Raw genomic sequence first — 23,223 nt, forward strand, 5'->3', positions numbered from 1 at the left:
CAGTTACCGAGGAAACAGCGCGCGATAATCGAATTCCACCCAGGCGAAAGCCGCGGGCAAAAGCTAGTAAAGAAATATTTCGAACTATGCGTAGACGGCAAACCGAGCACAAAGTTGATCATGTTGGAATATTCCCACGAAAACACAATGTAATCCGATTTGTCCAATAATGTAGTTCAGTTAGTCGTAAATGTTTTAGTGTCAATGTCAATACTTATAGATTTTTACGAAAAAGTGTCCACTTATATGTATGTAGAGGTAAACGCTGGAACTACTAGAAAAATCATCATAAAAAAATAATAAAATAAAAATACTTTATTTTGTGTATACTTTTTATGTGTTTAAATGCAAAAGACTCGGGAGATGCAGCAAAGTTGCGGCAAGAACTGTCTCCCATATTTCGATTTTCTCAGCCGAGTGTCGAGGAAAAATCGCAAGAACCGAGGGATTTCCAGCCCGAGGGAAATAATTTCATGGACCGCCAATTCGCTCTCAGGCACCGAATAAAAAATAATTCTCGTATTGTATTTGTATAGACCATAATTTAGACATGTTGAGATGTAAAACAAATTAAGAAAATACTAGAATATATTCGGCCGATGAATCAGAAGCTTCTTGAAATAACTTTACCAATGAGATACACAATACATTAAGTTGATCTCCAATAATTTTCGTGAACGTGCCACCTAAACTACGTGCCGAATCTTGAGAAGATATCGACATAAGTTAAGAGTTTCTTTAAAATTGGACAGCCTTTCATTTATCTCTCGATTATCAGGGTCACATTCTGCATATCTTGGAACAATAAATCATCTGTCAGTCAATAACAGCCGTGTCTTGTTATGTAATCAGCACATTTCGTCGAATAGGTCATCAACACTTGGCAATGAGGTCACCATGTGGTATCGGGCATAGCAGGCGTTTGTATTTGTGGGTCATTCATTCCGTACATTCATTGCAATACAGTACATAACTCTAGGCAGTTTGTATCTAAAATATGTAAATATTTGATTACGTGAACATACCTTCTAATATAAGTTTTATATGTTTGACCTTGCGACATGGTAGCCTTCTAAGGGAAGTATTTAGGAGACTGGTATAAAGATGTCAAAAAAACTCAATGGCCTTCGAAATGTGGGTTTACCGCCGCACAAAAGTAACCAACGTGGCAGTGTTGCAAAGAATGGGCAAGCACCTTGAGCTTCTAAAGACCATCAAGCAAAGAAAGTTGTGTTACTTTGGGCACGTGATGAGAAACGCCAAGTACAGTACAGTACAGTTCTCCAGCTTATTATCTAGGGGAAGATTGCTGGGAAGAGAAGCGTGGATGAGAGAAGACAATCATGGCTGAAGAATTTACGAGACTGGTCCAACAGCAGTACCACGTCCTTGTTTAAAGCCGCCTTCAAAATCAGAATCGCTATGATGTTGTCCAACCTCCGATAGGAGAGGAATGGGTAGAAGAAGAAACTCGTAATATGTATGTACACGATCACTGCAATGTAGTTTTTGACATTGTTTATCGATTAATAACAGGTATTGTTTAAGTTTCCACCAAAACTATAAACGCTGACTGGTCACATGACGCGTCTTCTCATTTTGCAAGTTTGATATATGTATGTATTGTTATTGTAGAAAACAGCATACATGCACATTATTGTTTTCATGTATATAGGTGGGCTCAATGTAGCATAAAGCTTTTTTCTGTTCTTATTATCGAATCATGGAGAACCAAGTTCAGTATTTGCCTTTGAACAATAGTTATTTAAACATAAGTAAGCAGATGTGAAGCATGCATGTCGGCAGTGTTTTGTTTCAAGTGCTCAAGCCCGGCTTATTGTTGTTAGGAGCACGCACAGGGGTTATTAAAAAAGTTGTTCGAGACCTAACTGGTATAACGAGTGCCCGGAAATAGGAGCAGGGGTTTCTAGAAATAGTTCTGGATAAGAAATGCAATAGGCGAGTTCTGAACTTCCTTTGGTTAATAACGAATGAGTGAAAGTACCATTACATTCTTTATAACACTTAACATTTTATGAATGCCATTAGGAGTGAATAACTGGGAGATAAGTGCTTTGGGATCCCGTAGGTCAAAATTAGCTGTAGTTTGTTTTGTGGCATTGGAGATCCAGACGATCCGAATTTCAAATTTCAGTTCTAGTCAGATCCTAACAGTAATATTATTTTTCTTAGAGTTGACACTTAAATCTGGATACCTATAGGGGACTGGTGTCAGTGATTTTCTGATTTTTTGACCTTTCCATCTTCTATACTTGGTTCAGATAGATATTTAACTAAATGTAAACAAAACAACGTCAATCGGTGTCTTAAATATTGAAATTCCCCCATTAAACTATCTAAACATTTCCATTTCTGTATTGAAATACACTAGTCTAGTTTATATTACAATGATAGATAAGTAAAATGTATTAAAAACCTTGAATATACCAAATCTGGCAGCTGAAGTTGGTTTACATTTAGTTAAATACCTATCCAAACAAACCAAGTATAATTGCTTATATGGGTTCGGGATAGCTGGGGGGTTTGATAGCTAGCTGATACGGGGATAGTTATTTCCCTGGTGACAATGGAACAAATTTAAAATCAAAGAACATTTTGGGTACGGCAATGTTGTCACATCCAATCAAGTAATGTTGTATTTTGGTAGATCATAAATGTGATTTAGCTTGGACAGTTTCACGGAATTCTGTGAGCTACGGACACCGAATTCTCGACAAAAACAAATGTTTGTTTTCGACATAAAAATCCACAAATGTAAAAGTACGAACTCACTTGATCCACCAGGAAAACGTCTAAACGTAATTTTAACTTTTGGTAAACAGTTGCGGTATTATTTTATTATTATTTTATGAGTACAGTTCTTCATTAATATCTGACACAGCGAAGCTTGCAAAAATATCTAACACGTCCTACCGGCCCTAGAAATAGAGTCGTATCAGAATATCAGATATTTATGCACGCTTTGTTATGTCAGATATTTATGCTGGTGACATGTTTGTTCACAGTTTGATGGTAGCGTGCAGATTTTCTGACGATTCATAACCTAAATTGCTAACAGGCTAATTGAGCAGCAGTGCATGTTTTGTTCAGTAAGAACTGAAATTACTGGCACAGTTCCCATTTACCTAGGTACGTCTGCAATACCCTTGTTGCAGATGTTTACATCTACATCACCATTTTGCCTTAAGCGTATAAAAATCATACACACATTCCATATAAAACTTATTAAATTTTTTAGGCGTAAAAGGTGCTAAAGTCGCTTTTCGAGGTCATAAATCATGGTGTAGATGTTTCAATAAAGGGTGTCGCGGAGTTTTCTGATTTATCTCCCTTCCGTACACGTAAATTTCTTCGGTACCCTAGAAATACCCGCTACTTGAGTAAAAAGTTACATACTATGTGAATGTGAGTAAGTTAAGTACCTAATGTAAATTGTTTACGCATAAATGCCATTGTTAAAGAAAATAAGATGAACGTTGCCTATATAGATATTTTATTAAGATTGCTGAAACACTAAATTTGGTGTTTCTCCAAGGCATATTTAACTTCGTTTATAACAAGTTTTTAGGCATCATGATGCCGATCGATATATAAAAGGCCTAAGATCATATTTTATATGAGGATCATCGAGTCATGACATGTCACTTTTTACCCGACTTCCCAAAGGAGGTTATGCTTTTTCTTTTTACGCAAATACATAACCTTGTGACAGTCGAAAACTACCATCTTCATTAACGTTACGCTACATTTATCAACCATATCGCCAGCGAATCTCACGCTTATGTAATAACAAAACATCATTTAGCTTCCTAAATGTCATGTCAACCTCCATAACAACGACAGATCCGGTACCGGTAGTTATGCCAGCATTACTATTACGATACGAATACGATTGAGTTCAGTTTCAAAAACATCGACTTCAACCGCATGTTAGGAAACCACGGTTTGAAGTTAAGAATGGCTGTTTAACGGTATTATGTGTCTTCAAATTTGGAATTAATTAAATAAAAAGAATTCATGTCCATAAACAGCCACTAATAGTATGTATTAGGTAACGCAATTGTAAAAATTTAAATTCACCGCAGCACCGTACTTGCAAATGCACGATTTCTCTGTTCCATTATATAAAGAGTTTTCACTATAGACTGCAGACAGCCTTGAAAAATGGACTTGTACATGCCTTGTGTTGTGGTAATAAATATTAGAACTCATCCCTAGAAGCTAATAATTAATTATTCGTAGTTAATTGATTCGCGTGTGAAAATTGTATGCAGTACTGACAAGTGAAATGGTAAGTTATAAACAAGCAATGCAAAATCTAATCCAGTCTCGCTATTTAGAACATCTGCATTTGACAAACTAAAATGAACTAACGTATGCAACGTTTGTATTTTGAACCATCAACTATTAAGCGCTAACCTTTAATAGTTTCTAGTTGCTAACCTTTACGTATCAAAAGTTAGAACACACAAAGCAGAGCGTAATAATGTAAAGAAACTATTTACAACTTAAATAATAACTTGAAGTAATTGACAGAGATAATAATGGCAGCACATCCTTTATGATTATAAAGCATTATCCATATCCACATATATGGAATGCCGATCGTAACAATGAAAAGGAAAGAAAATGACGGAAGACCACCAATAAACGACCTCAGGATATGTCACGTATTCGGTAGGAATTGTTTGATACCGCTCGATAGGAATTCCATTGTCGTGACGTACGATTTCGCGTGAATCGTATTGTTTCACACCACATGTTGGACATAAAACACCTGTTGTTTGCGTTAGTTCAGTGCATGAAATTGTTATGATAACTTGCTCAAAATTGGGGCTGGATTACGAGTGTGGAAGTTCGGAAGTTTCGGCTAAGCTGTTGAACTTAATAACGAAACTTCATCTTCATGAAAGATTATATATGAATAAAAAGAACAACTCATAGACGATCCTCCGAAACAAAATCTCGTTATTTCAAATGACTGTCGTTCCATTTCCAAATCAGTCTAAAACCGGAGACTTATTGCTCATAAATCTGTGTCCCTTGATAAATTTAGACTTAAGCATGTCTAACCATCTGTCAGTCTCATCAACGGAAGCTTATTTTTCTTGCACTAAAATAGTAAAATTCAACGCATCCCATCGATCAGTCTCAGCCGACAAGTGCAATGTCGTATTACCTCTCTAACCACGACCCGCATCCTGTGTTTTAAATAAAAAGCGTCAACAGCAGTTGTCACCTGCACTGTGTAGAGTAAAACCATAAAATGACATTAATCTCAAATCTCACATGTCAGTATGTATGTTCAAAACATAGAAATTAAGAAGATACTGTCATAAAATTTTGTTTCTTTACGCGATAGAACTAAATGAAGTCATCAACATTGCTCGAAGGATATGCAATTTGAAGTGGCAATGTATGGGCCACATCGCTTGAAGAGTATATGTATAACCGTTGGGAAGGGAAAGTCCTCGAGTGGCGACTCTGGCGACCACGAACCGGAAGACGAAGCGTTGGCAGGTCTCCCACTAGATGGAATATCGTGAGAGTAATGGGCATTGTGGATGCAAATGGCGAGTTGTCGTTTTTGTGGGTCTAAGGGGACGCCTTCGTTCAGCAGTGGACTGTGATAATGATGATTTATATTAACACAATACTAAGATAATGGGTTTTATTTGAAAATGCTGCCAGCTGCAACCAAAACAACGATGCCAAAACTCTCAAGACCTTCTTTCATCGCAATCAGATTGCTATTATGCTTATCTTTATCTATTTAACTAATATCAAAGTAGGTACTTGCATTAGCTTCCACCTCTAGTGACTTACTTTGTAAGGCAACTTCAAGTCACCTGAACATCGCCATTACTCCGAGCCGAGCCTAAGAGGCCGACAATAATAGTGCCTTCCAAGGAACAGTGCTGAATTTTTCAGTAGAGCTAAATTGAGCTTAATGCTACTGACGCGAGTAACGGCGAATAGGACTTCAGACAACGGTGACGAGGACGAGCCTTTAAATAGAGAGACTACTTACATTTTTTCCAAAAAAGTTTTTAGGACAGGAGTTGGGGTTCTTTCGAGAATAAGCTTAAAAACTTTTTTATTCAGAGGCGTAGGTATCATTTCATGAAGTTCAAAAAATAGGAGCGATTAAGACCGGGAGTACCTATTATGATTTATGTTAATGGCGTTCACCTGACCTAATTATGTTTTTATAATCGAATCTATCAAGAATAGGTATATATAGGTAGTTTCTTCTTTGGGAACATACACGTGATCGAACTCCTCAGCTGCGATGATTACGCTGTTAATTCTTTTCTCTAACTTCAATTGCTAAAAACTTGTCGCCAAAGGCTTCTTCGAGAGCCCTTGCGAAGAACATTATGTCAGACAAATACATGTCGGTCTGAATAATAAAAACAAAGTACAGACTAACGGCCCGTTGTGTACAGTTCATCACTTAGCGAGACATCCCTTGAGAATTCCATAGGGAATAGAGATACCCAAGCTCTCGTTTTTTTCCATGAAACAAGTTACACTGCTTGCTTTCAAAGCTATCTTACTTTCGAAGTTCTTTCCATGCGGCCAATGACAATGGAACATTTGGTTTTTGCAAATGACGAAGATTAAGAGGTAGGTACAAAAAATTGTTAGTTCAGGCGAAGTTTTTTGTCGGTTTCATAGTTAAATAGAAGAACACACGTTTTTGAACGAAACACGGGTTGGAAGTTAAATAGAACGTGATATTCACGATGTAGCTACATACCTACTGTGTTCGTTAAAACTTTCTAGGTAGACATTTCGATCGCACTGAAGTTATGATCGCAAGCTCTTTGAAGTAGGTAGGTACTAGGTAATAAAAAATAGTAAAATAATTCTGTAGGTATATTTTCAGTAACAAGTAGGTAAGCTATTAAAAGCGGCACTCCCACTGATTATTACCCAAGGAAGTCGATAAACCCGCTATTAAAAAACAATTAGGTAAAGCATTCATTAAAAGCAAATTAACATAAGTTGAGGTTTTGTGACGCTTTCTTGACTAATCACTATAAAGGGTTCTCCTATGGTAGTCCGAAATTTTTTAACTCTATTTTCACTACCACTAATTTCATTAGCCCTAAAATCAAAAAGCCGATTTTTTTATTTTCCTAAATATTCATTAGCTCTAATTTTAGCATTCAGAATGTACGTGGTACCTAATTTCACTAGCCCTAAAATAAAATAAAACCGAATTTTTGACTTTCCTAACTATTCATTAGCCTAATTTTAGCATTCCAAATTTACGTTTTGAGACGACCAGATGGCCTAGTGGTTAGAACCTGACTACGAAGCTTGAGGTCCCGGGTTCGATTCCCGTACCGGGGCAGATATTTGTATGAAAAATACGAATGTTTGTTCTCGGGTCTTGGGTGTTTACTATGTATTTAAGTATGTATCTATCTATATAATTACATTTATCCGTTGCTTAGTACCCATAACACAAGCTTTGCTAAGCTTACTTTGGGACTAGGTCAATTGGTGTGAATTGTCCCGTGATATTTATTTATTTTATTTAAGTACCCAATTTCACTAGCCCTAACATCAAAAAGCTAAAACATTAATTTTCGCAAAATGTATTGATTGGAACACCTTAATTTAGCAACATATTGAATGGCATCCATCCAACTACTTTCCTAGTGGATTAGAGCATTTAATGTTTATACAAGTAACCATTTGAATATAAAACTTTAGGTCTAGTAATCAATTCGGACATACAAGTTTAGGTATCATGATATTAGGGCTAATGGAAATTATATCTAACGTTGGTACGCCTAGTGAAATTAGCTTTTATGATATTCGGTCTAGTGAGGGTGAACGCTATAAAAGGTTGTAACAAAATGTTAGAGCGATGAAAGAGAAACATTTTACTTACTCTTTTATGTTGCGAAGAAAACATTTTACATTTTACATGTTTCACCACTAAATCGTTACTTATCTGTGGACTAAAACAATTTGTCATCTAAGAATGGGGTATCCCTGAAAATTAGTGGGATTAAGAATCTTCATACCTATCTACATTTACCTACAAGCTTAAGATGACTAAGTTGATAGACATGCGTTTCGCGAGTCTTTTCTTTTCACATAACGCAGAATCGCCGAAGCGAATATGGTGGTACAAAAACAGGCAATTTACTAGTCAATGTCGGTTCGGTTCGGAAACCTGACATATTTTTTTCAGTTTGACCGTCGGCGGCGAGCAAACCGGCTTGACAGGGAACAGCCGAGTCAACAGGTAGGGTACAGGGCACTGACCTACAGTCGCCGGTGCATGAATGGCACCATCGTTTGGAACGTTCAGCTGGTAGTCGTTAACGATAATGTGGATTTCTGAACGAAACCGTGTCGTTTAAAAATAGAACACCATGCTTGTGAACAATCCATTGACAAATTAAGATGAGAAGAGAAGGCCGATAAAAAAAAATGTACTTAACGAAACGTTAAACATTCGAATTTGGAAATCAAAACGTTTTAATTTAATTTACACAACAGTCTAGCCGTCAAGCTCGCGTAGTAAACTGGTTGTAAAATGGTTGTAGGCGTACTTATCATTTATTAAACAGCCATCAAGCAATAATAAACACTGCACACAAGGTAAGCACTTCATACGTATTTGCTTATTTACATAATCTGCACCGTTGATACCGAAGTCAAACAACGGTATCTCAATTTTAAAAGTAGGTATTTTAACGCACAATAAAAACATCAGATATAACTGTACGTTTAAGAACGAAGCAAAATAACCAAAACGCCACTCACCTCGCAAATTGCAGTGCGGCTGGGGCTAGCTGCCTGCTACGTCCTTATACCTAACAAAGGTCTACTTTCACCGCTGAGAATAAACTTTACCATATACGGCCCTCTCGCGATGAACGCGACTTTAACGCGCTTTTTATCGAACGAAACAGTAACGTTCAATTGAAACGGTAAAATGTGATCGCAAAAAAAAAGTTGACGCACTTCACAACACTTGGGATGTTACACTTTAAACACTGCACTGTTTATCACGTTCGGTACGTGTTTTGTGTAAGGAAGGGCCGATATAACCGATATTTGAAAGTTTAAAAACTTTTTCGGTTGCGATTTTCGATTTTGGAATGCGCTCTGGCGATCACTAAAAGGCGATGTCGCCGCGCGAGTGCCTACACGCGACAATGGCAAGCGGCAGCAGGCAAAAGCCCGGCTAGAAACGGAGTGTGCGCAAAAGACAGAATGATCACGGAGCATGCGGGGGTGACAGAGACGGCCGTTCGGAACCGTTTACCAATGCCCTTCTCCCCGCGTGCGAAATTCAAGGGGGAAGTTTAGACCACAAGTTTAAACAATTGTTTCGGCTTTATTACAAACAACAAACAACGTGGTATTTTTTAAACAAATAATAATGGCATTGGGAACTATAATTTGGGTCTTAAAACTAGTTTGAGGACAAGGTGTGAATAATAAATAATTGACGGAATACGGTGGCCCACATTTAAATGTATTTACTTTTCATTTCATTGATAAATGGTACCTATAAAACTGGTAACAAATCGTTATGTGCTTCCATATCCGATATTTACTTAAAGTAGGTACTTAAACTTCAAAATTAATCAAAAACAATACAAAATAAAATTAGCCTATATAGGTACACAGAAAATACATTGGATGAATAAATTATGTTTACGTTTAAATAAGTATACCTATAAAGATATAAAGATCCATTATATTCGCATATTATAATACAAATCAAATTTATTAATTTATAGATTTTTAAACTAAAAATATATCAAGCTATTAAAAAAAAATACAAAATTTAATTTTAAATTTTCAAAAATAATTTCAGTTAAGTAAATGCAAAAGCTTAGAATAATTTTAAAAAATAAACGTGGCACAATAATTTGCATATTTTTCTTGTCTTTTCTTACGAGTTCCTCTTACATTAACAGATTTTGATTAGGTTTGGCAGTTGAATTCAAATTCCGAAATTTTACTAATTTTAAAACGATTATGATTCAGTGTGTTAGACAATAAGGTCTCAGGTCCCAATTAATATCTAGTATGATCGGACAATTTGATTCCTGACCCACAATAGAAATTATGATTGATTTTTTGGCGTCTTTTTGTATTTTTTATTTCAACTCCAAATTTTGTTTCTTTAATGGGTATCAGCAGTGGTGTAAGGGTTATAGCACGCAGCACGGAATGCTGAGGACCTGGGTTCGATTCCCAATGTGTGTTCTTTCTTGTCAAGCAAAGCAATGTCACAATGACTTTTTCCATGAAAAGGTTCCGCAGTGGGTCACGATTCAGTTGGTTTGAGCGTACAGTCAAGTGCAACAATAAGTATCTATTCGAACCACTCAAAAATATGTTACTACGGCCTTATTGCGTCGGAATAAGAGTCTTTGGTACATATGTTTGAAACTTTGAACAAGTTCATATTTTTACACTTGACTATACTTACGTCTACTATATTTATCAAATCATTATTAGGTAGACTACAAGCAAATTGGAACAGTTCACAAGTAAACAATATTGCCGAACATGACATTTATACGAGTTCATGTCAATAACAAGTCAATGAAGTGTAGAATGTCAAAGAAATTATACATACTGCAAAATTAATTGCTTCTATGTTTTCATTATCATAAACACCTGAAGGAAATTTTTATTATTCTAGCAATTAACAATAGCCATAATAAAGTCCTGATAACACAGCAACATGGCATTCATGCAGCACTGTGAAATATGCAGACTTGAAACATTTTTTTGTCAATATGTATACTTTGTTTCATTCTACATTTGAAATTTAATAGACATTTGTTGATTTCTATTACAGTCAAAGCACATACTTTACTAATATTATGAATTAGAAAATAACACTGTGCCTTCATGCTTAAACCATTGAACCACTTAAGATTAAATTCATATAGAAATAGTTTAAGACCCTGAAAGGGATATAAAAGTTTTGAAGCTGGAAAATTGCATAGTTTCTGCAGGAAAGATAAGCAAATACTTCAGACATTGTCACGGGCAACAGCTACTTCGTAACTGTAACATGTGTTACTACTAGTATGTTTCACTGGATTACTGGGAAACAAGCATGAGCTTAATGGTTAAATTTTTAAATTAAAAAAAAAACTGGGTTTCGCATTAACATTTTCATAAAAATAATCTCTTATATACAAATTCAGTGCACATTCTCTTATGTCTTATGTCTAATAATTGTCGGCTATCATTGTTTCACTATATCTAAAGGAACATTTAAATCTGACTGTACTAATAATGGATTAACTTCAACCGGTCTAGGTTTAGCATCTAAAACATGCCTGTGGTTTAACAAGGTTGGAGCAGCTTTCTTAATAAAAGCGTTTCTCATAGACAAAACTATAGTAGTTATGAAACCTACAATGATGTAAATACCACCTATGATAGAAAACAGTCTTAGCATAAACTGGAGGAAATTCTCCCTTTCTTGATAAACATTGATCTTCAACGCTGCCATATCATATTTAAAGAATATCCCCGGAACACCATGTGACCCTTTTGAATGACTGATCGGTCTTTCTAGCTCTTTTACAGAATACTGGAAAGTTTTGATCCTTTCAAATGCAGTATCAACATCAGTGGGAACAACTTCAACAAAATACTGATACAGCATGTTTTCTTCGTCAGTTCGTTTCTCATCTCCTTCTAACGGGTATATAATGCCATTGGCCGGACTGCCAAAGCTGAACCGGTTTATCCTGTGACTGAAGTTTTGCGGCGTATCATCGAACATCATGTTTAAATGTATGTGGCCTCGTGGTAAGTGCAAGCTTTTGCCTGCTGTTATATGGAAGTTGCCAGCAACTTTGTTAAGGATTAGGATACCATGAAGTCTGCAGGCATCTGGCCGTCGATTTGGCTTCGTTTTTCTAGCCGGCACTGTCGCACGGACCGACCCATGCCCTTTTTTCCACAGCAACTGCCAAATAGAGTGATACTCTTCCCGTAAATATGAATTTAAGTATTTAACAGCATCAAAAGAGTCCTGTTGCTCTTGTGTCAATTCGAACCAAGTATCTTCTTCAGTTAATTCACCAAAACCAAAAACGCTTTGTGACGTAGAATCTAAAATATCGGCGCCTAAGTTCGAACACGGCATTGCAACAGTTATATCGATGTTTATCCTTAATTTCTCGTCCATGTCAGTGTCGGGTGAAAACTTAAACACCAAATTGCTATCAAAATAGTATGTTACTTCGCTGTAAACTAACCACATTATAATGAAGAATGTGATAACAGAGAACGTTCCACCAACCGGAGTACTGTCGACGTATTCTTCCGGTATTTTTGAAAATGCGTCCAGTTCCTTTACTTTGTCAATCACATTCTTTTTTCCTCTATATCTCAGCATTTTCTCTGCGTTTACTTTCAGTAAAAGAGTAATAAATAAACTTAGAATAAAACTTATTTAACTAAATTTTGCAATGCACGCACAGTGGTTGGACAATAGATAGCCAACAAGCAAGCGAGTTTGACTGACATTGACATTGCAATGGTTTGTGACAGAAGGATCAAATTTACTAAGCATGCTAATAAGCTAGCACAATAATATATATTTCTGTAATAATAGCACAGTGGATTAATTCCGAGCCCGGCCTGGCCAAATCGAACGAAACTCAAACTCTGTGTGGATACTTTAGTTAGGCTATTGCGCTTTCAGTAAAGTCAGTGTGCTGCCATAGTAAAGTAAAACTGCTAATCTCTCAACGTCTCACAAGATATGCGACAGAAAAGTAGAGTAACGAAAAAGCAAACTTTATAAACGCGTGATTATTTCTGAACGAAACAAAAATATATTTTGTTGCTTCAGGGCTACTACGAAACTCAAAGTTTGTGTCGTGTGGTCCCACTGACACTTATACTATTTAATACGAGTGCGAGGGGGACGGTACGATACGAACTTCGAGTTTCGAGTTTTGTTTCGTAGTAGCCCTGTCTGTTAACTGTTTCGCAAATTTCCATATTAACGAATTATAAAAATGTTTTTGGTATTCATTCAGATATTTCACTTACCAGAAATAAAGAATTTCTTTGTTGGAGGGCTATTATCAGTTTAAAACGAATGTTTATCTTCAGAAAAACACGTCTATTATTAGAATTTGACGTTTCACGTCATGGTGTCGTTTTGTCATTGTGTGTGAACGAACACCGCTACGAAATAGAAGTTTCACTATCTATTTTTAACCACAAAAGTTAGTAACACAAATATTTATGCAGTCGGACGAGGAGGATACTCTACTGCATTCATGCTTCGACTCTCTGAAGAACGCAGTCATGGGTTGTTGTTACAGTATATGTCACAAAGAAACTGACCCGCAGGTAAAGTTCTCGATATGGGTGTAAAATAAATTAGATCTGCATGATATATCAAACGTACCAATTAATTAAGTTAGTCAACAGTCAAGTAAATAAAAAAAAAAAACAATTATTTTTAGCAATAGTGGGCAGATTGTAACAGTTTTTTCTGTGTGTCAATTTTTATCAGTAATTCCTAGTTGAGTGACTTTTTATCGGCGTAGTTTGCGGATTACTGGACTGGACGTGGAAGTGGAAACTACTAATGTCTATATTCAGTGTGTTTCTAGTGCACTTGTGCTTGTGTTATTTGTGTTTTTCATTGCATAAACAAACTTTAAGTCAAACCCTATTTTTGTACCTACCATGAGTTGTGACAGATGGTTGTCCAAACTGATCTCCTGTGTGGGTGATCCGGAAGTAAATATGTTTATTTTCATTTTTTAAGTCCATTATTTGAGCAATTTCATCATCCTTATTGTGCCTACTAAGTTTTACAGTGTTAGATCTTTTGTTTTTGATTCTGTTGGTAACCTGTTATGTTGAATAATGCAGTTGCTAAGTACCTATCATGTTTGTTATAAGGCAGTAAATGCCATGATATTGCTGCAAAAACTGATGTAGGTATGTTATAATTATGTGTGCTGCAGTTTTTTCCATGTAAGTATACAATGGATGCATCATATTGCTGTAGGTACTTAGCTTTTTATGTCTGCTTTATGCAGAAAATGGAAGTATGCGATGAATGGGTAACTGTTATTTTTGTGATTAAGAAAGGATTGTTTTGTTTTTAGGTATCATATTGATAAAGATTAGTCATCTGATTATGCCATCGGAATGGCATGATAGCTTGTGTGCTTAGAAATACTATTATCGTTTATTAATATAAATGATTGTGAAAATTAAAATCAGATGTACTGTAAATTGCAATGCAACTTAAAATACTACAGGGTGAAATTTAAATTGTAATCCAAAATTAGTGTTTCATGCTCAGTAAGAATCATCAAGAAGAAATGAGATGAACTAAATATTAAATATAAATGCTTCAAGTGGTTGCTCGGCCGAAACAGCAAACAGTAAAGTAAATACTAGTATACAAAACAATCCTAAAACCAGTATGGACGTACGGCCTTCAACTGTGGGGTATTGCTTGTAACTCCTCCATCATGCAAATGCAGAGAATGCAGAACATAATTCTCCGAACAATCAGCAAGTTTCCCTGGTATGTGACTGAGATCCATGAACATCTGGAAATGCCCACAGTGAGAGAAGAAATCACTAGCATTAAGACTAGATACAGGGGATAGCTCGAGACCCACTCCAATACCCTTGCACGACAGCTCACAGTTACCCACTACGTTAAATGCCTTAAAAGAAAAGACATTCTATGAAGTAATGAATTACGAGTAGATATGTCCTCGCTGGGGGACGCACTCAGAATGAGAGAAGCATGCACCATATCTGCTAAAAGTGATTGCACTGATTGCAGAACATAATAACAAAAAAAAAATGCTCACCTTGACCTATTTGTCGAAATTTGTTGGACCAAATTTGCGGTTTCCATACGTTAAGTTCAGGATTTAATTTCACGTATTATAACTATAAGGGACAATTTACCAAAATGAGGATGATTACACCTATATCAACCTGCATACTTTTTTTAAGCTCTCTAAATATAATTCTCCCATAAATTTTGTTTCGCAACACATAAGTATGTCATGATTTCACCTTTTTATTTTTTTGCCAACTGAGTTGACTAACTATTAGATATTTATTAAAATTTTGCAATCACTAGAAATGTCAGATATTTAAGGATAAAATAAGTAGGTACTTTTTGCTTGAGTTGAATTTTGCAATTATTTTTATGGTGTCAGCTACTCCATTGATAAGAGATTGGTTGGAAACTTGGCAACTAAAATAAATATATTTTTTTTTTAAATTTAATTATAAACCATAATAATTTTACAAAAAAAAAACATATCAGCGGGCGAAAAGCAACTGAGTTTATCTGCCGCTGTCAATTGCTCATTTTATGAAAAATCTTGGGTCAGACAGACTTGAAGTTTAAACATGAAACTACCATGAGACTCACTCATTGTAAATGACAACATAACAGACAACTCACGCCCGAAACCGAGTACAGTGACAGTGACATGTGGGGCTAAACTCGATCACAGACGCGAGCCGTCCGCCATACTATCATATTTCAATATGTTTTGAACATTTGTGTTTCCAGAGCAAATACTCATATTCTTAGCACATACAGGGTTATTTGAACAAGACTTACCCTGCCAGATATACTTAGTTCAGGCTATTTATCATACTAGTATTTAAAAAATAATTATTATTCATGCTCAGTTAGAATCATCAAGAATTTACTAAGTGCATAGTCACTCTGTAATTAAAAGTGTGAACAGTGCACACTTTTGATTATAACTATAACTTAAATATGACTGAACAATCCATTATCAATTACTGAGGATGTAGGGTTGGTCATGCTCAATTGCTCATGTCTCACAAATCACCCAGTACATGCATCTGCCTCTGTATGAGCTCCACAATTCACTCTTTGATCATGGCTTAAATTCTCACACATGAGTGAAAAAGTTCTTATTCAAATTAGATCAAATATGGAGGCTATTGCATTGGCTCCCCGCCACAAAACTTCCCCTTTTGCTATGTGTTTGTGTAACACTGATGTAAGTTTATGTTGTTCTTACCACATTGTCTCAACTTCCAGGAGAACATAATAAACGAGCGGACACACCTGCTAGAGGTGAGCGAGCAGACGCAGGAGACGCCGGCGCCGGCCGCCGCCGCCGCGCCCCCACGCAAGCCCGACGAACAAAGCGCACTCAACAGGATACTGCATGAGACTGCCACGTGAGTATTCGGGCCTCCCATGCTTTCTTATACTGGTGTGACTTACACACGTAAATCATTTGATACAGCAGTTGAATTTAAATTCCGGGATTTTACAAAATACCCGTCGGAATCCCCGAAAATTACATCATGGTTTACATTGATGTTGCATTAAAAACAACCATGTCACATGACTCTTAAGCCCAACGGTTGTTATTTCGAGATATGTGCTATTAACTATGTTAAATAATGACATGACAATAGTTTTAAAAACTAAAAATATGCTTTAATAGTAAACCTGCCTGACTGCTCGTCATCAGACCTTGGAAAACATTTTTGGTCCAAGTACACCTTAAGGCAAGACCCAGAAAAAGAATTGTTGGTAGGAATCCCACTAAGTGAAATGACACTGCTAGAGTTGTAGACTTTTTTTTATGACGGTGGAAGCAGTCTACACTTCCACTGAACGTAGATATAGTTAGTTTTTAGTTTTGTTACTAAGGGACCCCATACATCCCTGTATTATTAATTTTTTTTTGTAAATTTCTCTTTAATTAGTAGTTTAAGTATTTTATTAGAAATTATTTTATTTTGAAAAAACCGGCCAAGAGCGTTTCGGACTTGCCCAGGATAGGGTTCCGTAGCCATTACGAAAAAATCAAATAATATTTTTGTAAGGATTTCGTATTGTGTATGGAATCTTCCAAGTTTAAGTATTGACGGATAAGAACCAATACCGTCTATCTACCACCTTTTAGCATGATAGTTAGGTGTTATTGATTCTTAACCGTCGGTATATTTTATACCTTAGGCTGCTGTTTACTCTTAAACTACTAATAATTCTCAAGCAATATTATCCGCTATAATTTTCCTTGTAAATTTTATATATTTACTAACATCCTGAATTTTTTCAAATTTTTCCACCCAACAGTTGAGATTTTAGAGGGGGGACGACGCTCGATTTCAATGAAAATTTGCACTTTAAAGTTGAATATTTCGCAAACAGATCACTGAATAGAAACATTTTCTTAGTAACCCCCCCAATGGTTTTAAAAGACCTATCCAACGATACCCCACACTATACGGTTAGTCGAGAAAAAAAAACATTCCCACTACGCCTATGGGAGGTACATTTTTTCAACTTTTTTATTGTACCACAGTGTCGGCGTGACTGATATGTATATTCATGCCAAATTACAGCTTTCTATCGCTAACGGTCTCTGAGCTTACCCGCGGACAGACAGACAGACGGACAGACATGGCGAAACTATAAGGGTTCCTTGACTACGGAACCCTAAAAATGACTTTCTGCCAACTTTCTTGCGGCGCATTCTTCTTGGCAGTGATGGTCTTTCTGAAAGCGCTGATAGTTTAAAAAATGACATGTAAAAGTGCCCATTGCGGCCTATTTCCTGAATAATTGATTTGAATTTGATAAACAGTAGATATTTTCAGACTGATGATGATGATGAACTTCGATCTTCCGTATTTAAACAGACTGTCCAGCGCTGTAGTTGCACTGATAACTTATCGTGCGTAGGTACTACAGTAGTAATTTAAGAATAGAGCTCAATGAAACATTGCCTCATTGTTTACAATAGATAAGTGCATTCTTATTGTTATTTTTTTTTAATAAATTCTAGCCCTATCTATATCAACTATACTGATGTTCTCTACTATCGTTAGTGATAGTAATATTCAGGCTTTTAAGAAAACCTTATACCTTGACCTTTTTTTTTACTTTACTACTAATTATTTGAAATACCACAAACGAAACTTATCAGGCTAAACACACGAGTAATATCTACCTCGACGTTTCGACCACGTTACAGTGGCCGTGGTCACGAGTAGACTGAAGTGTGGGGTGCCAAGTCTGCCTAGCAGCGCGCGTCCTTCGAACTACCCGCCCTTGGTATTTTTTTTATTTGACATTGTGTGGTGTGTGTTTTGGTGTGATGGATGGCACACCAACACACAACACTAACAATGTCCGATCGCCCCTCCGAACATGCATCCCGACGCCAACACTTATTTATTACACTTCCACGTAAAGGATAGCTTATTATATCCATCGTCCCAGTTGAAATTTTTGTGCTTTTTTTGAATATTACTCGTGTGTTGAGCGTGATAAGTCCCGTTTGTAGTATTTTAATTACGAGTGAAAATCATGAAAGTTTTAAACATTATATTATAATGCATATTTGTTATTCTTCCACACAAACAAGGTAGAACGATTTTCGATGTACCTAGATTGATAAATCCCGACAATTCGATAGCTAAGTTGAAAAACTAACATAGGCCATAGCAGGATAAGGGAAGCAAAAAGCCATTGAATATTATGACTAGGTTTTTTTTTCTACAGTCACTTACGTCTAGCAGTGTAATTGTGTCAAGTTTGGATGAAATTTTTTTTGTGGTTCGCAGAAAAAAAAAATATTGAAATATGACATCTCTAAAACTATTTAACTTTAATATACTATTATTTTTTCATTATGTTAAGCTTAATTAAGTATATGTTTTAAATGACAATTGACTCTCTATCTTTAACGCTTAAGTAAAAAAACAGGTACGTCAAAATTTTAATATATATACTTTTTTTTACTTTCGGAAGAGATACCATTCAAATTGACATTTCTAAATAAGCCTTCTATAACGTTCTGTCACACACATTAATTTGATGGCTAAAATCTGAAAGCAACGTGTCAAAATTAAATAAATTACTGGGTTTGATTTTATTACATTTTATTAGCAAGTTATTTTCACATCGCCAAAGAACCAAAGCATAAATCCTCTTTCGCTTGAGTGTCTTTATTCTTATACAACGTAAAAAAAGACCACAATATTATTTATGAGAACTAAGTAAAATTTAAAAAATAAACTCACTCAGGAACCTGCAATTTAAATTACACAAGGTTGGCAGTTTTGTAGAAAAAATAAAAAGCCCACATTTCTCGAAAATGATAAACTATTTTAACTTTACTTTTAAGCTCTGCAGGTCAAAGATTATTCTCTGTTTAATTAACAATATGTAAGCAAAAACAATTAACACATTGATAAGCTCAAAACAATTTTCGATTAACTCCGCCGACACTGTTGCTGTATGTATAAAAATAGCTATTAATCAGAAATGCTTATGCATTTTAGGGTTCCGTATCCGAAGGCTGATAAACGGAACGATGATACTGTCGCTACAGTATTTTTTAATACTTAGTATTTTAGTTTTAGTAGGTACCTAATGAAACTTTGCACTTAAAACAACTGTGCCAAATTACGTGCTTTCAAATCTAGCTGTTGAGATTTCGATATTTTATCCCTATCCCGTGGGAATATGGGTATAAAATAGTATATGTGTTATTCCAGATGTCCAGCTATCTACGTATCAAATTTCATCCAAATCCGTCTAGCTGTTTTAGCGTGAAAGAGCAAACATACACACATACGCACGCACTCTAATTGTTTGTTAATTTATTCTGTATCAATTAATTAACATGGGCGTATATTTTTTTTTCAGTAACGTGATAGACGTCGGCGCGTTAGGCCCGTACGCACTAGAGCCGGGTGCGTACAGCGAGCGCGTGCGCGCGTACACGGCGCGCGTGGCCGCTGCGCCCGCGCCCGCGCCTCCCCCGCCGCCGCGCCTGCTCAAAGACGTGCCGCTGGCGAGAGGAACGCCATGTCACTAAACCTGGTCTCGCTAATGATGATAGGGATCTAGTGAGTATTGTAAATGTTGTGTACCGAGTGCGTATAGAGCGCGTCCGCCGCCGCCGCCGTCCTGCTCAAAGACGTGCCTCTGGCGGAAAAGGAACGCCATGTTTACTAAAACCCGGACTCGCTAATGATGTTAGGGACCCGGATATAGTGAGTATTGGTCGTGTATTGAAACGCGTTGGGATTTTGGGGGCACCAATAACACGCGGTGGTCCACGGCTTGGTGCCCGCGCGGCGTGCTGTTCAATAGAGCCAGAGACCCGCCTAACTAGGAATATAAGATTTTGACTCTACCTAGTAATATTTTCAATGCATGCATTGCATATTTGTATATTAAATGAACATCTGTTTCGTCGTGCTAAGGAAATGTAGAAAAAAACCTTTACGATCTCAGTATCGCAATCAATTCATATGTACTGATGGCAAAATTGTCACTTGTAGCAAAAATCAGCTACATAATGTGAATAAATAAATAAATATATCACGGGACAATTCACACAATGACCTAGCCCCAAAGTAAGCTTAGCAAAGCTTGTGTTATGGTACTAAGCAACGAATAATATAATTATATAGATATAAATACATACTTAAATACATAGTAAAACCCAAGACCCGAGAACAAACATTCGTATTTTTTCATACAAATATCTGCCCCGACACGGGAATCGAACCCGGACCTCAAGCTTCGTAGTCAGGTTCTCCCATTAGACCATCTGGTCGTCTAAATAAAGATCTTTAATAAACTACCTCACACAATAAAAGACCAAACTTCTGTAAATTTAAGATAATGTTAAAAAAGTGGCTGGTTGATAAGTGCTTTATAGGTCTGTACAAGATTTCTAAACTATATTTAGATTTAGGTGCTGTCTTTCTTTGTTAAATTTCGCATGCCTTGTTTGGTAGATTTTAGTGAGACTCGATGTAATTTAAATGTTATTTTATTGTACTTGAAACCAAATGAAATAAATTAATTTGAATTTAACCAGCGCTGCTCTATTAGATGACGTGAAACAAGCACGCCGCGCCCCAAGCGGTGCACTCGCGTATGTTAGCGGAGGCCCTTAGGCGCGTCACCGCGTCTCCTCCGGAACGTGCCGCTAACAGAGATGAACGCCATGTTCATCAAGCCGGCGCCACCGACGATAGGGATCTCGTTAGTTGTAAATGTTGTGTACTGAAACGCGTTCAAGCCGTAGGCGTATAACGAGCGCGTCTGCTCAAAGAGGTGCCGCTGGCGGAATGAAACGCCATGTTCACTAAACCTGGGCTTGCCATTGATTTCTTCTTTTAAGTTTTAAGCTAAATCATGTAAAGAGTTTTGTACCGAATCCCGGTTGCCACGTGACAGGCTTTGCCTAGTGTGGGACCAACGGCAATGCAATTTTGTAATGCGATACTTTTCAATAAACTATTTTTTTTTTATGGTAGGGATCTAGTTAGTATTGTAAATGTTGTGTACTGAAACACGTTAGCGCCGTACGCGCTCGATTCTGACGCATATAGCGAGCGCGTCCGCTGTCACCGTCGCGCCTACTCAAAGACTAAGGGCCTGTTTCACCAGTTGTCGACTTACTTTAAGTGTCAGATAAGAGTAATGCATCTTTGTTCATTCGCCCTAAAACGAGCTGCACAGGCCTCCGTCAACTTAAGTAGTCCAAAGTGGGCCCAGTGCGGAATTTGGTAACTTGAAACGCTTCGCTTCGCAGGTTTGCTCAGAGTTTCCTTCAGCGTAACGCTCATGTCCAAAACCAATTCGCCAATGAATAGGGTTTTAATTAGAGGTCGAGCGGGTTGGACCTACTGAGGCTAGGCTGCCGTTTTCACCACTAGATGTCACCACGGCTTACAGGCCAACGTTACAGAAACGGCTCTAGCGCTTACGCTTAGCACGGCTCTATTGGAAATAGCTCCACGGACGGTTTCTATTGGTTCATGGGAAACATGTTGCGACGCTTCCTCGAAAAACACAAGTTTTATAAGAAAGGCTAGTAACAATTAATAACCTTCGCCCCACAGATAGCGAACGCAGTGAAAAAAGCTGCAGCAGCCATATCAGAGCTTAGAGTGGAGCACCACGAAGACTTGGTGGTGCCATTCCGGGTGCCATAGCGTCAAGACCCGCTGGCGCCCGGAGCTCCGTCTGACTCGCCCTGACACCAACTTTTCCAAAGTTTTCTTTTTACGGGACCCTAATATCCACGTTTGTACTAGTATGATGTAGAACGAGTTATTTAAATATTCAAACTTTTTGTTGGTTGCAATTATCAGGAGCGCGTGGCTTTTGATTGTGTAAGTTGTGAAAGCTTAGGATCGCAAAACTCACTTTCCTAAACGTCCGATTGTACTTGTGCACTCTCAAAATAGTACTACTACTTATTCTTTGTTTGATTTTTTCCTAAACTTGCATTTCTCGAATGTAATCTTCATAAAATACACTAAGAAAGTGTAGTACCTGGAATTTTATACAAAAACAAGATATTCATGGAAATAAGTAAGTCATTAAAAATAACAATGAAAACACAAAAATACAGTACTATTAAAAAACAACCTAAATTTCATTTAGGGAAATACACATTATGAAAATTTTCCATGTAAGCAAAAAAAAAATATCTGTGTTGGAAATGTATCTACTAGGAACTACATTTTACATAGTGCTCCTTCTAAAATTACATGTTATGAATTGCAACAACTCCGAAAAGTGTTTTGCGATCCGAAGCCCATATAATGTATAATGCGTTAGTGTGCAGGCATACTATACTTCAAGGATGTATTACCACATACATATGCGACTCCAACATATACAGAGGCGACGCGTTTCTTGATATGCAAATATGTAGTATGTATCAAGTGTAAAATTATCTATATGAAAAATTCAAAAATATGTACCAAGAACGTGAGTTATTTTTGAAGCTTTGCACAAGTACATATTTTTTACACTCTACTGTAGGTAAGTTAAGGAGGGGGTTACAACTATGAAGCCAAATATCCCAAGTATAGGTCGATTCACAAGACCTGGCAATGAATGCATTGAACGAAAGCAACGTCACGTGTCAACTCTGTGATGGTCGTTCTTTATAGAGGGGCCTAAGGGATTCGATTTGGTAGCATTCAAGATGGCGGATGTGGACAATGTCTAATTTTGCTATTTCTCTGTTTTTGGCTAGTTGAAGTATAGTTTTGATAGCGTTTTATGCGGCGATTAACCTTAAAAGTGAACAGTGATCCCAAAATTCTATATTGCTCTCGTGTCTAACATTTTTAAATGCGCTCCAC

The 23,223-nt window shown here is 36.9% G+C and overlaps 1 protein-coding gene and 1 pseudogene across 1 annotated transcript; one reads left to right on the forward strand and one right to left on the reverse strand.

Annotated features, from left to right (window-relative positions):
* Positions 1 to 9,511: 9,511 nt before the first annotated feature.
* LOC141435466 (endoplasmic reticulum-Golgi intermediate compartment protein 2 pseudogene) lies at positions 9,512 to 12,571 on the reverse strand (annotated as a pseudogene).
* Positions 12,572 to 13,199: 628 nt separating this feature from the next.
* Positions 13,200 to 19,922, forward strand: LOC141435595 (ragulator complex protein LAMTOR1-like). Its single transcript, XM_074098318.1, has 3 exons — positions 13,200 to 13,401; positions 16,118 to 16,260; positions 19,751 to 19,922. The coding sequence occupies exons 1-3, from the start codon at positions 13,294 to 13,296 to the stop codon at positions 19,920 to 19,922; spliced, it is 423 nt and encodes a 140-aa protein (XP_073954419.1). The 5' UTR covers positions 13,200 to 13,293.
* The last annotated feature ends 3,301 nt before the right edge of the window (positions 19,923 to 23,223 follow it).

Source organism: Choristoneura fumiferana, chromosome 15 (genome assembly GCF_025370935.1).
Source record: "Choristoneura fumiferana chromosome 15, NRCan_CFum_1, whole genome shotgun sequence".
NCBI lineage: Eukaryota > Metazoa > Arthropoda > Insecta > Lepidoptera > Tortricidae > Choristoneura > Choristoneura fumiferana.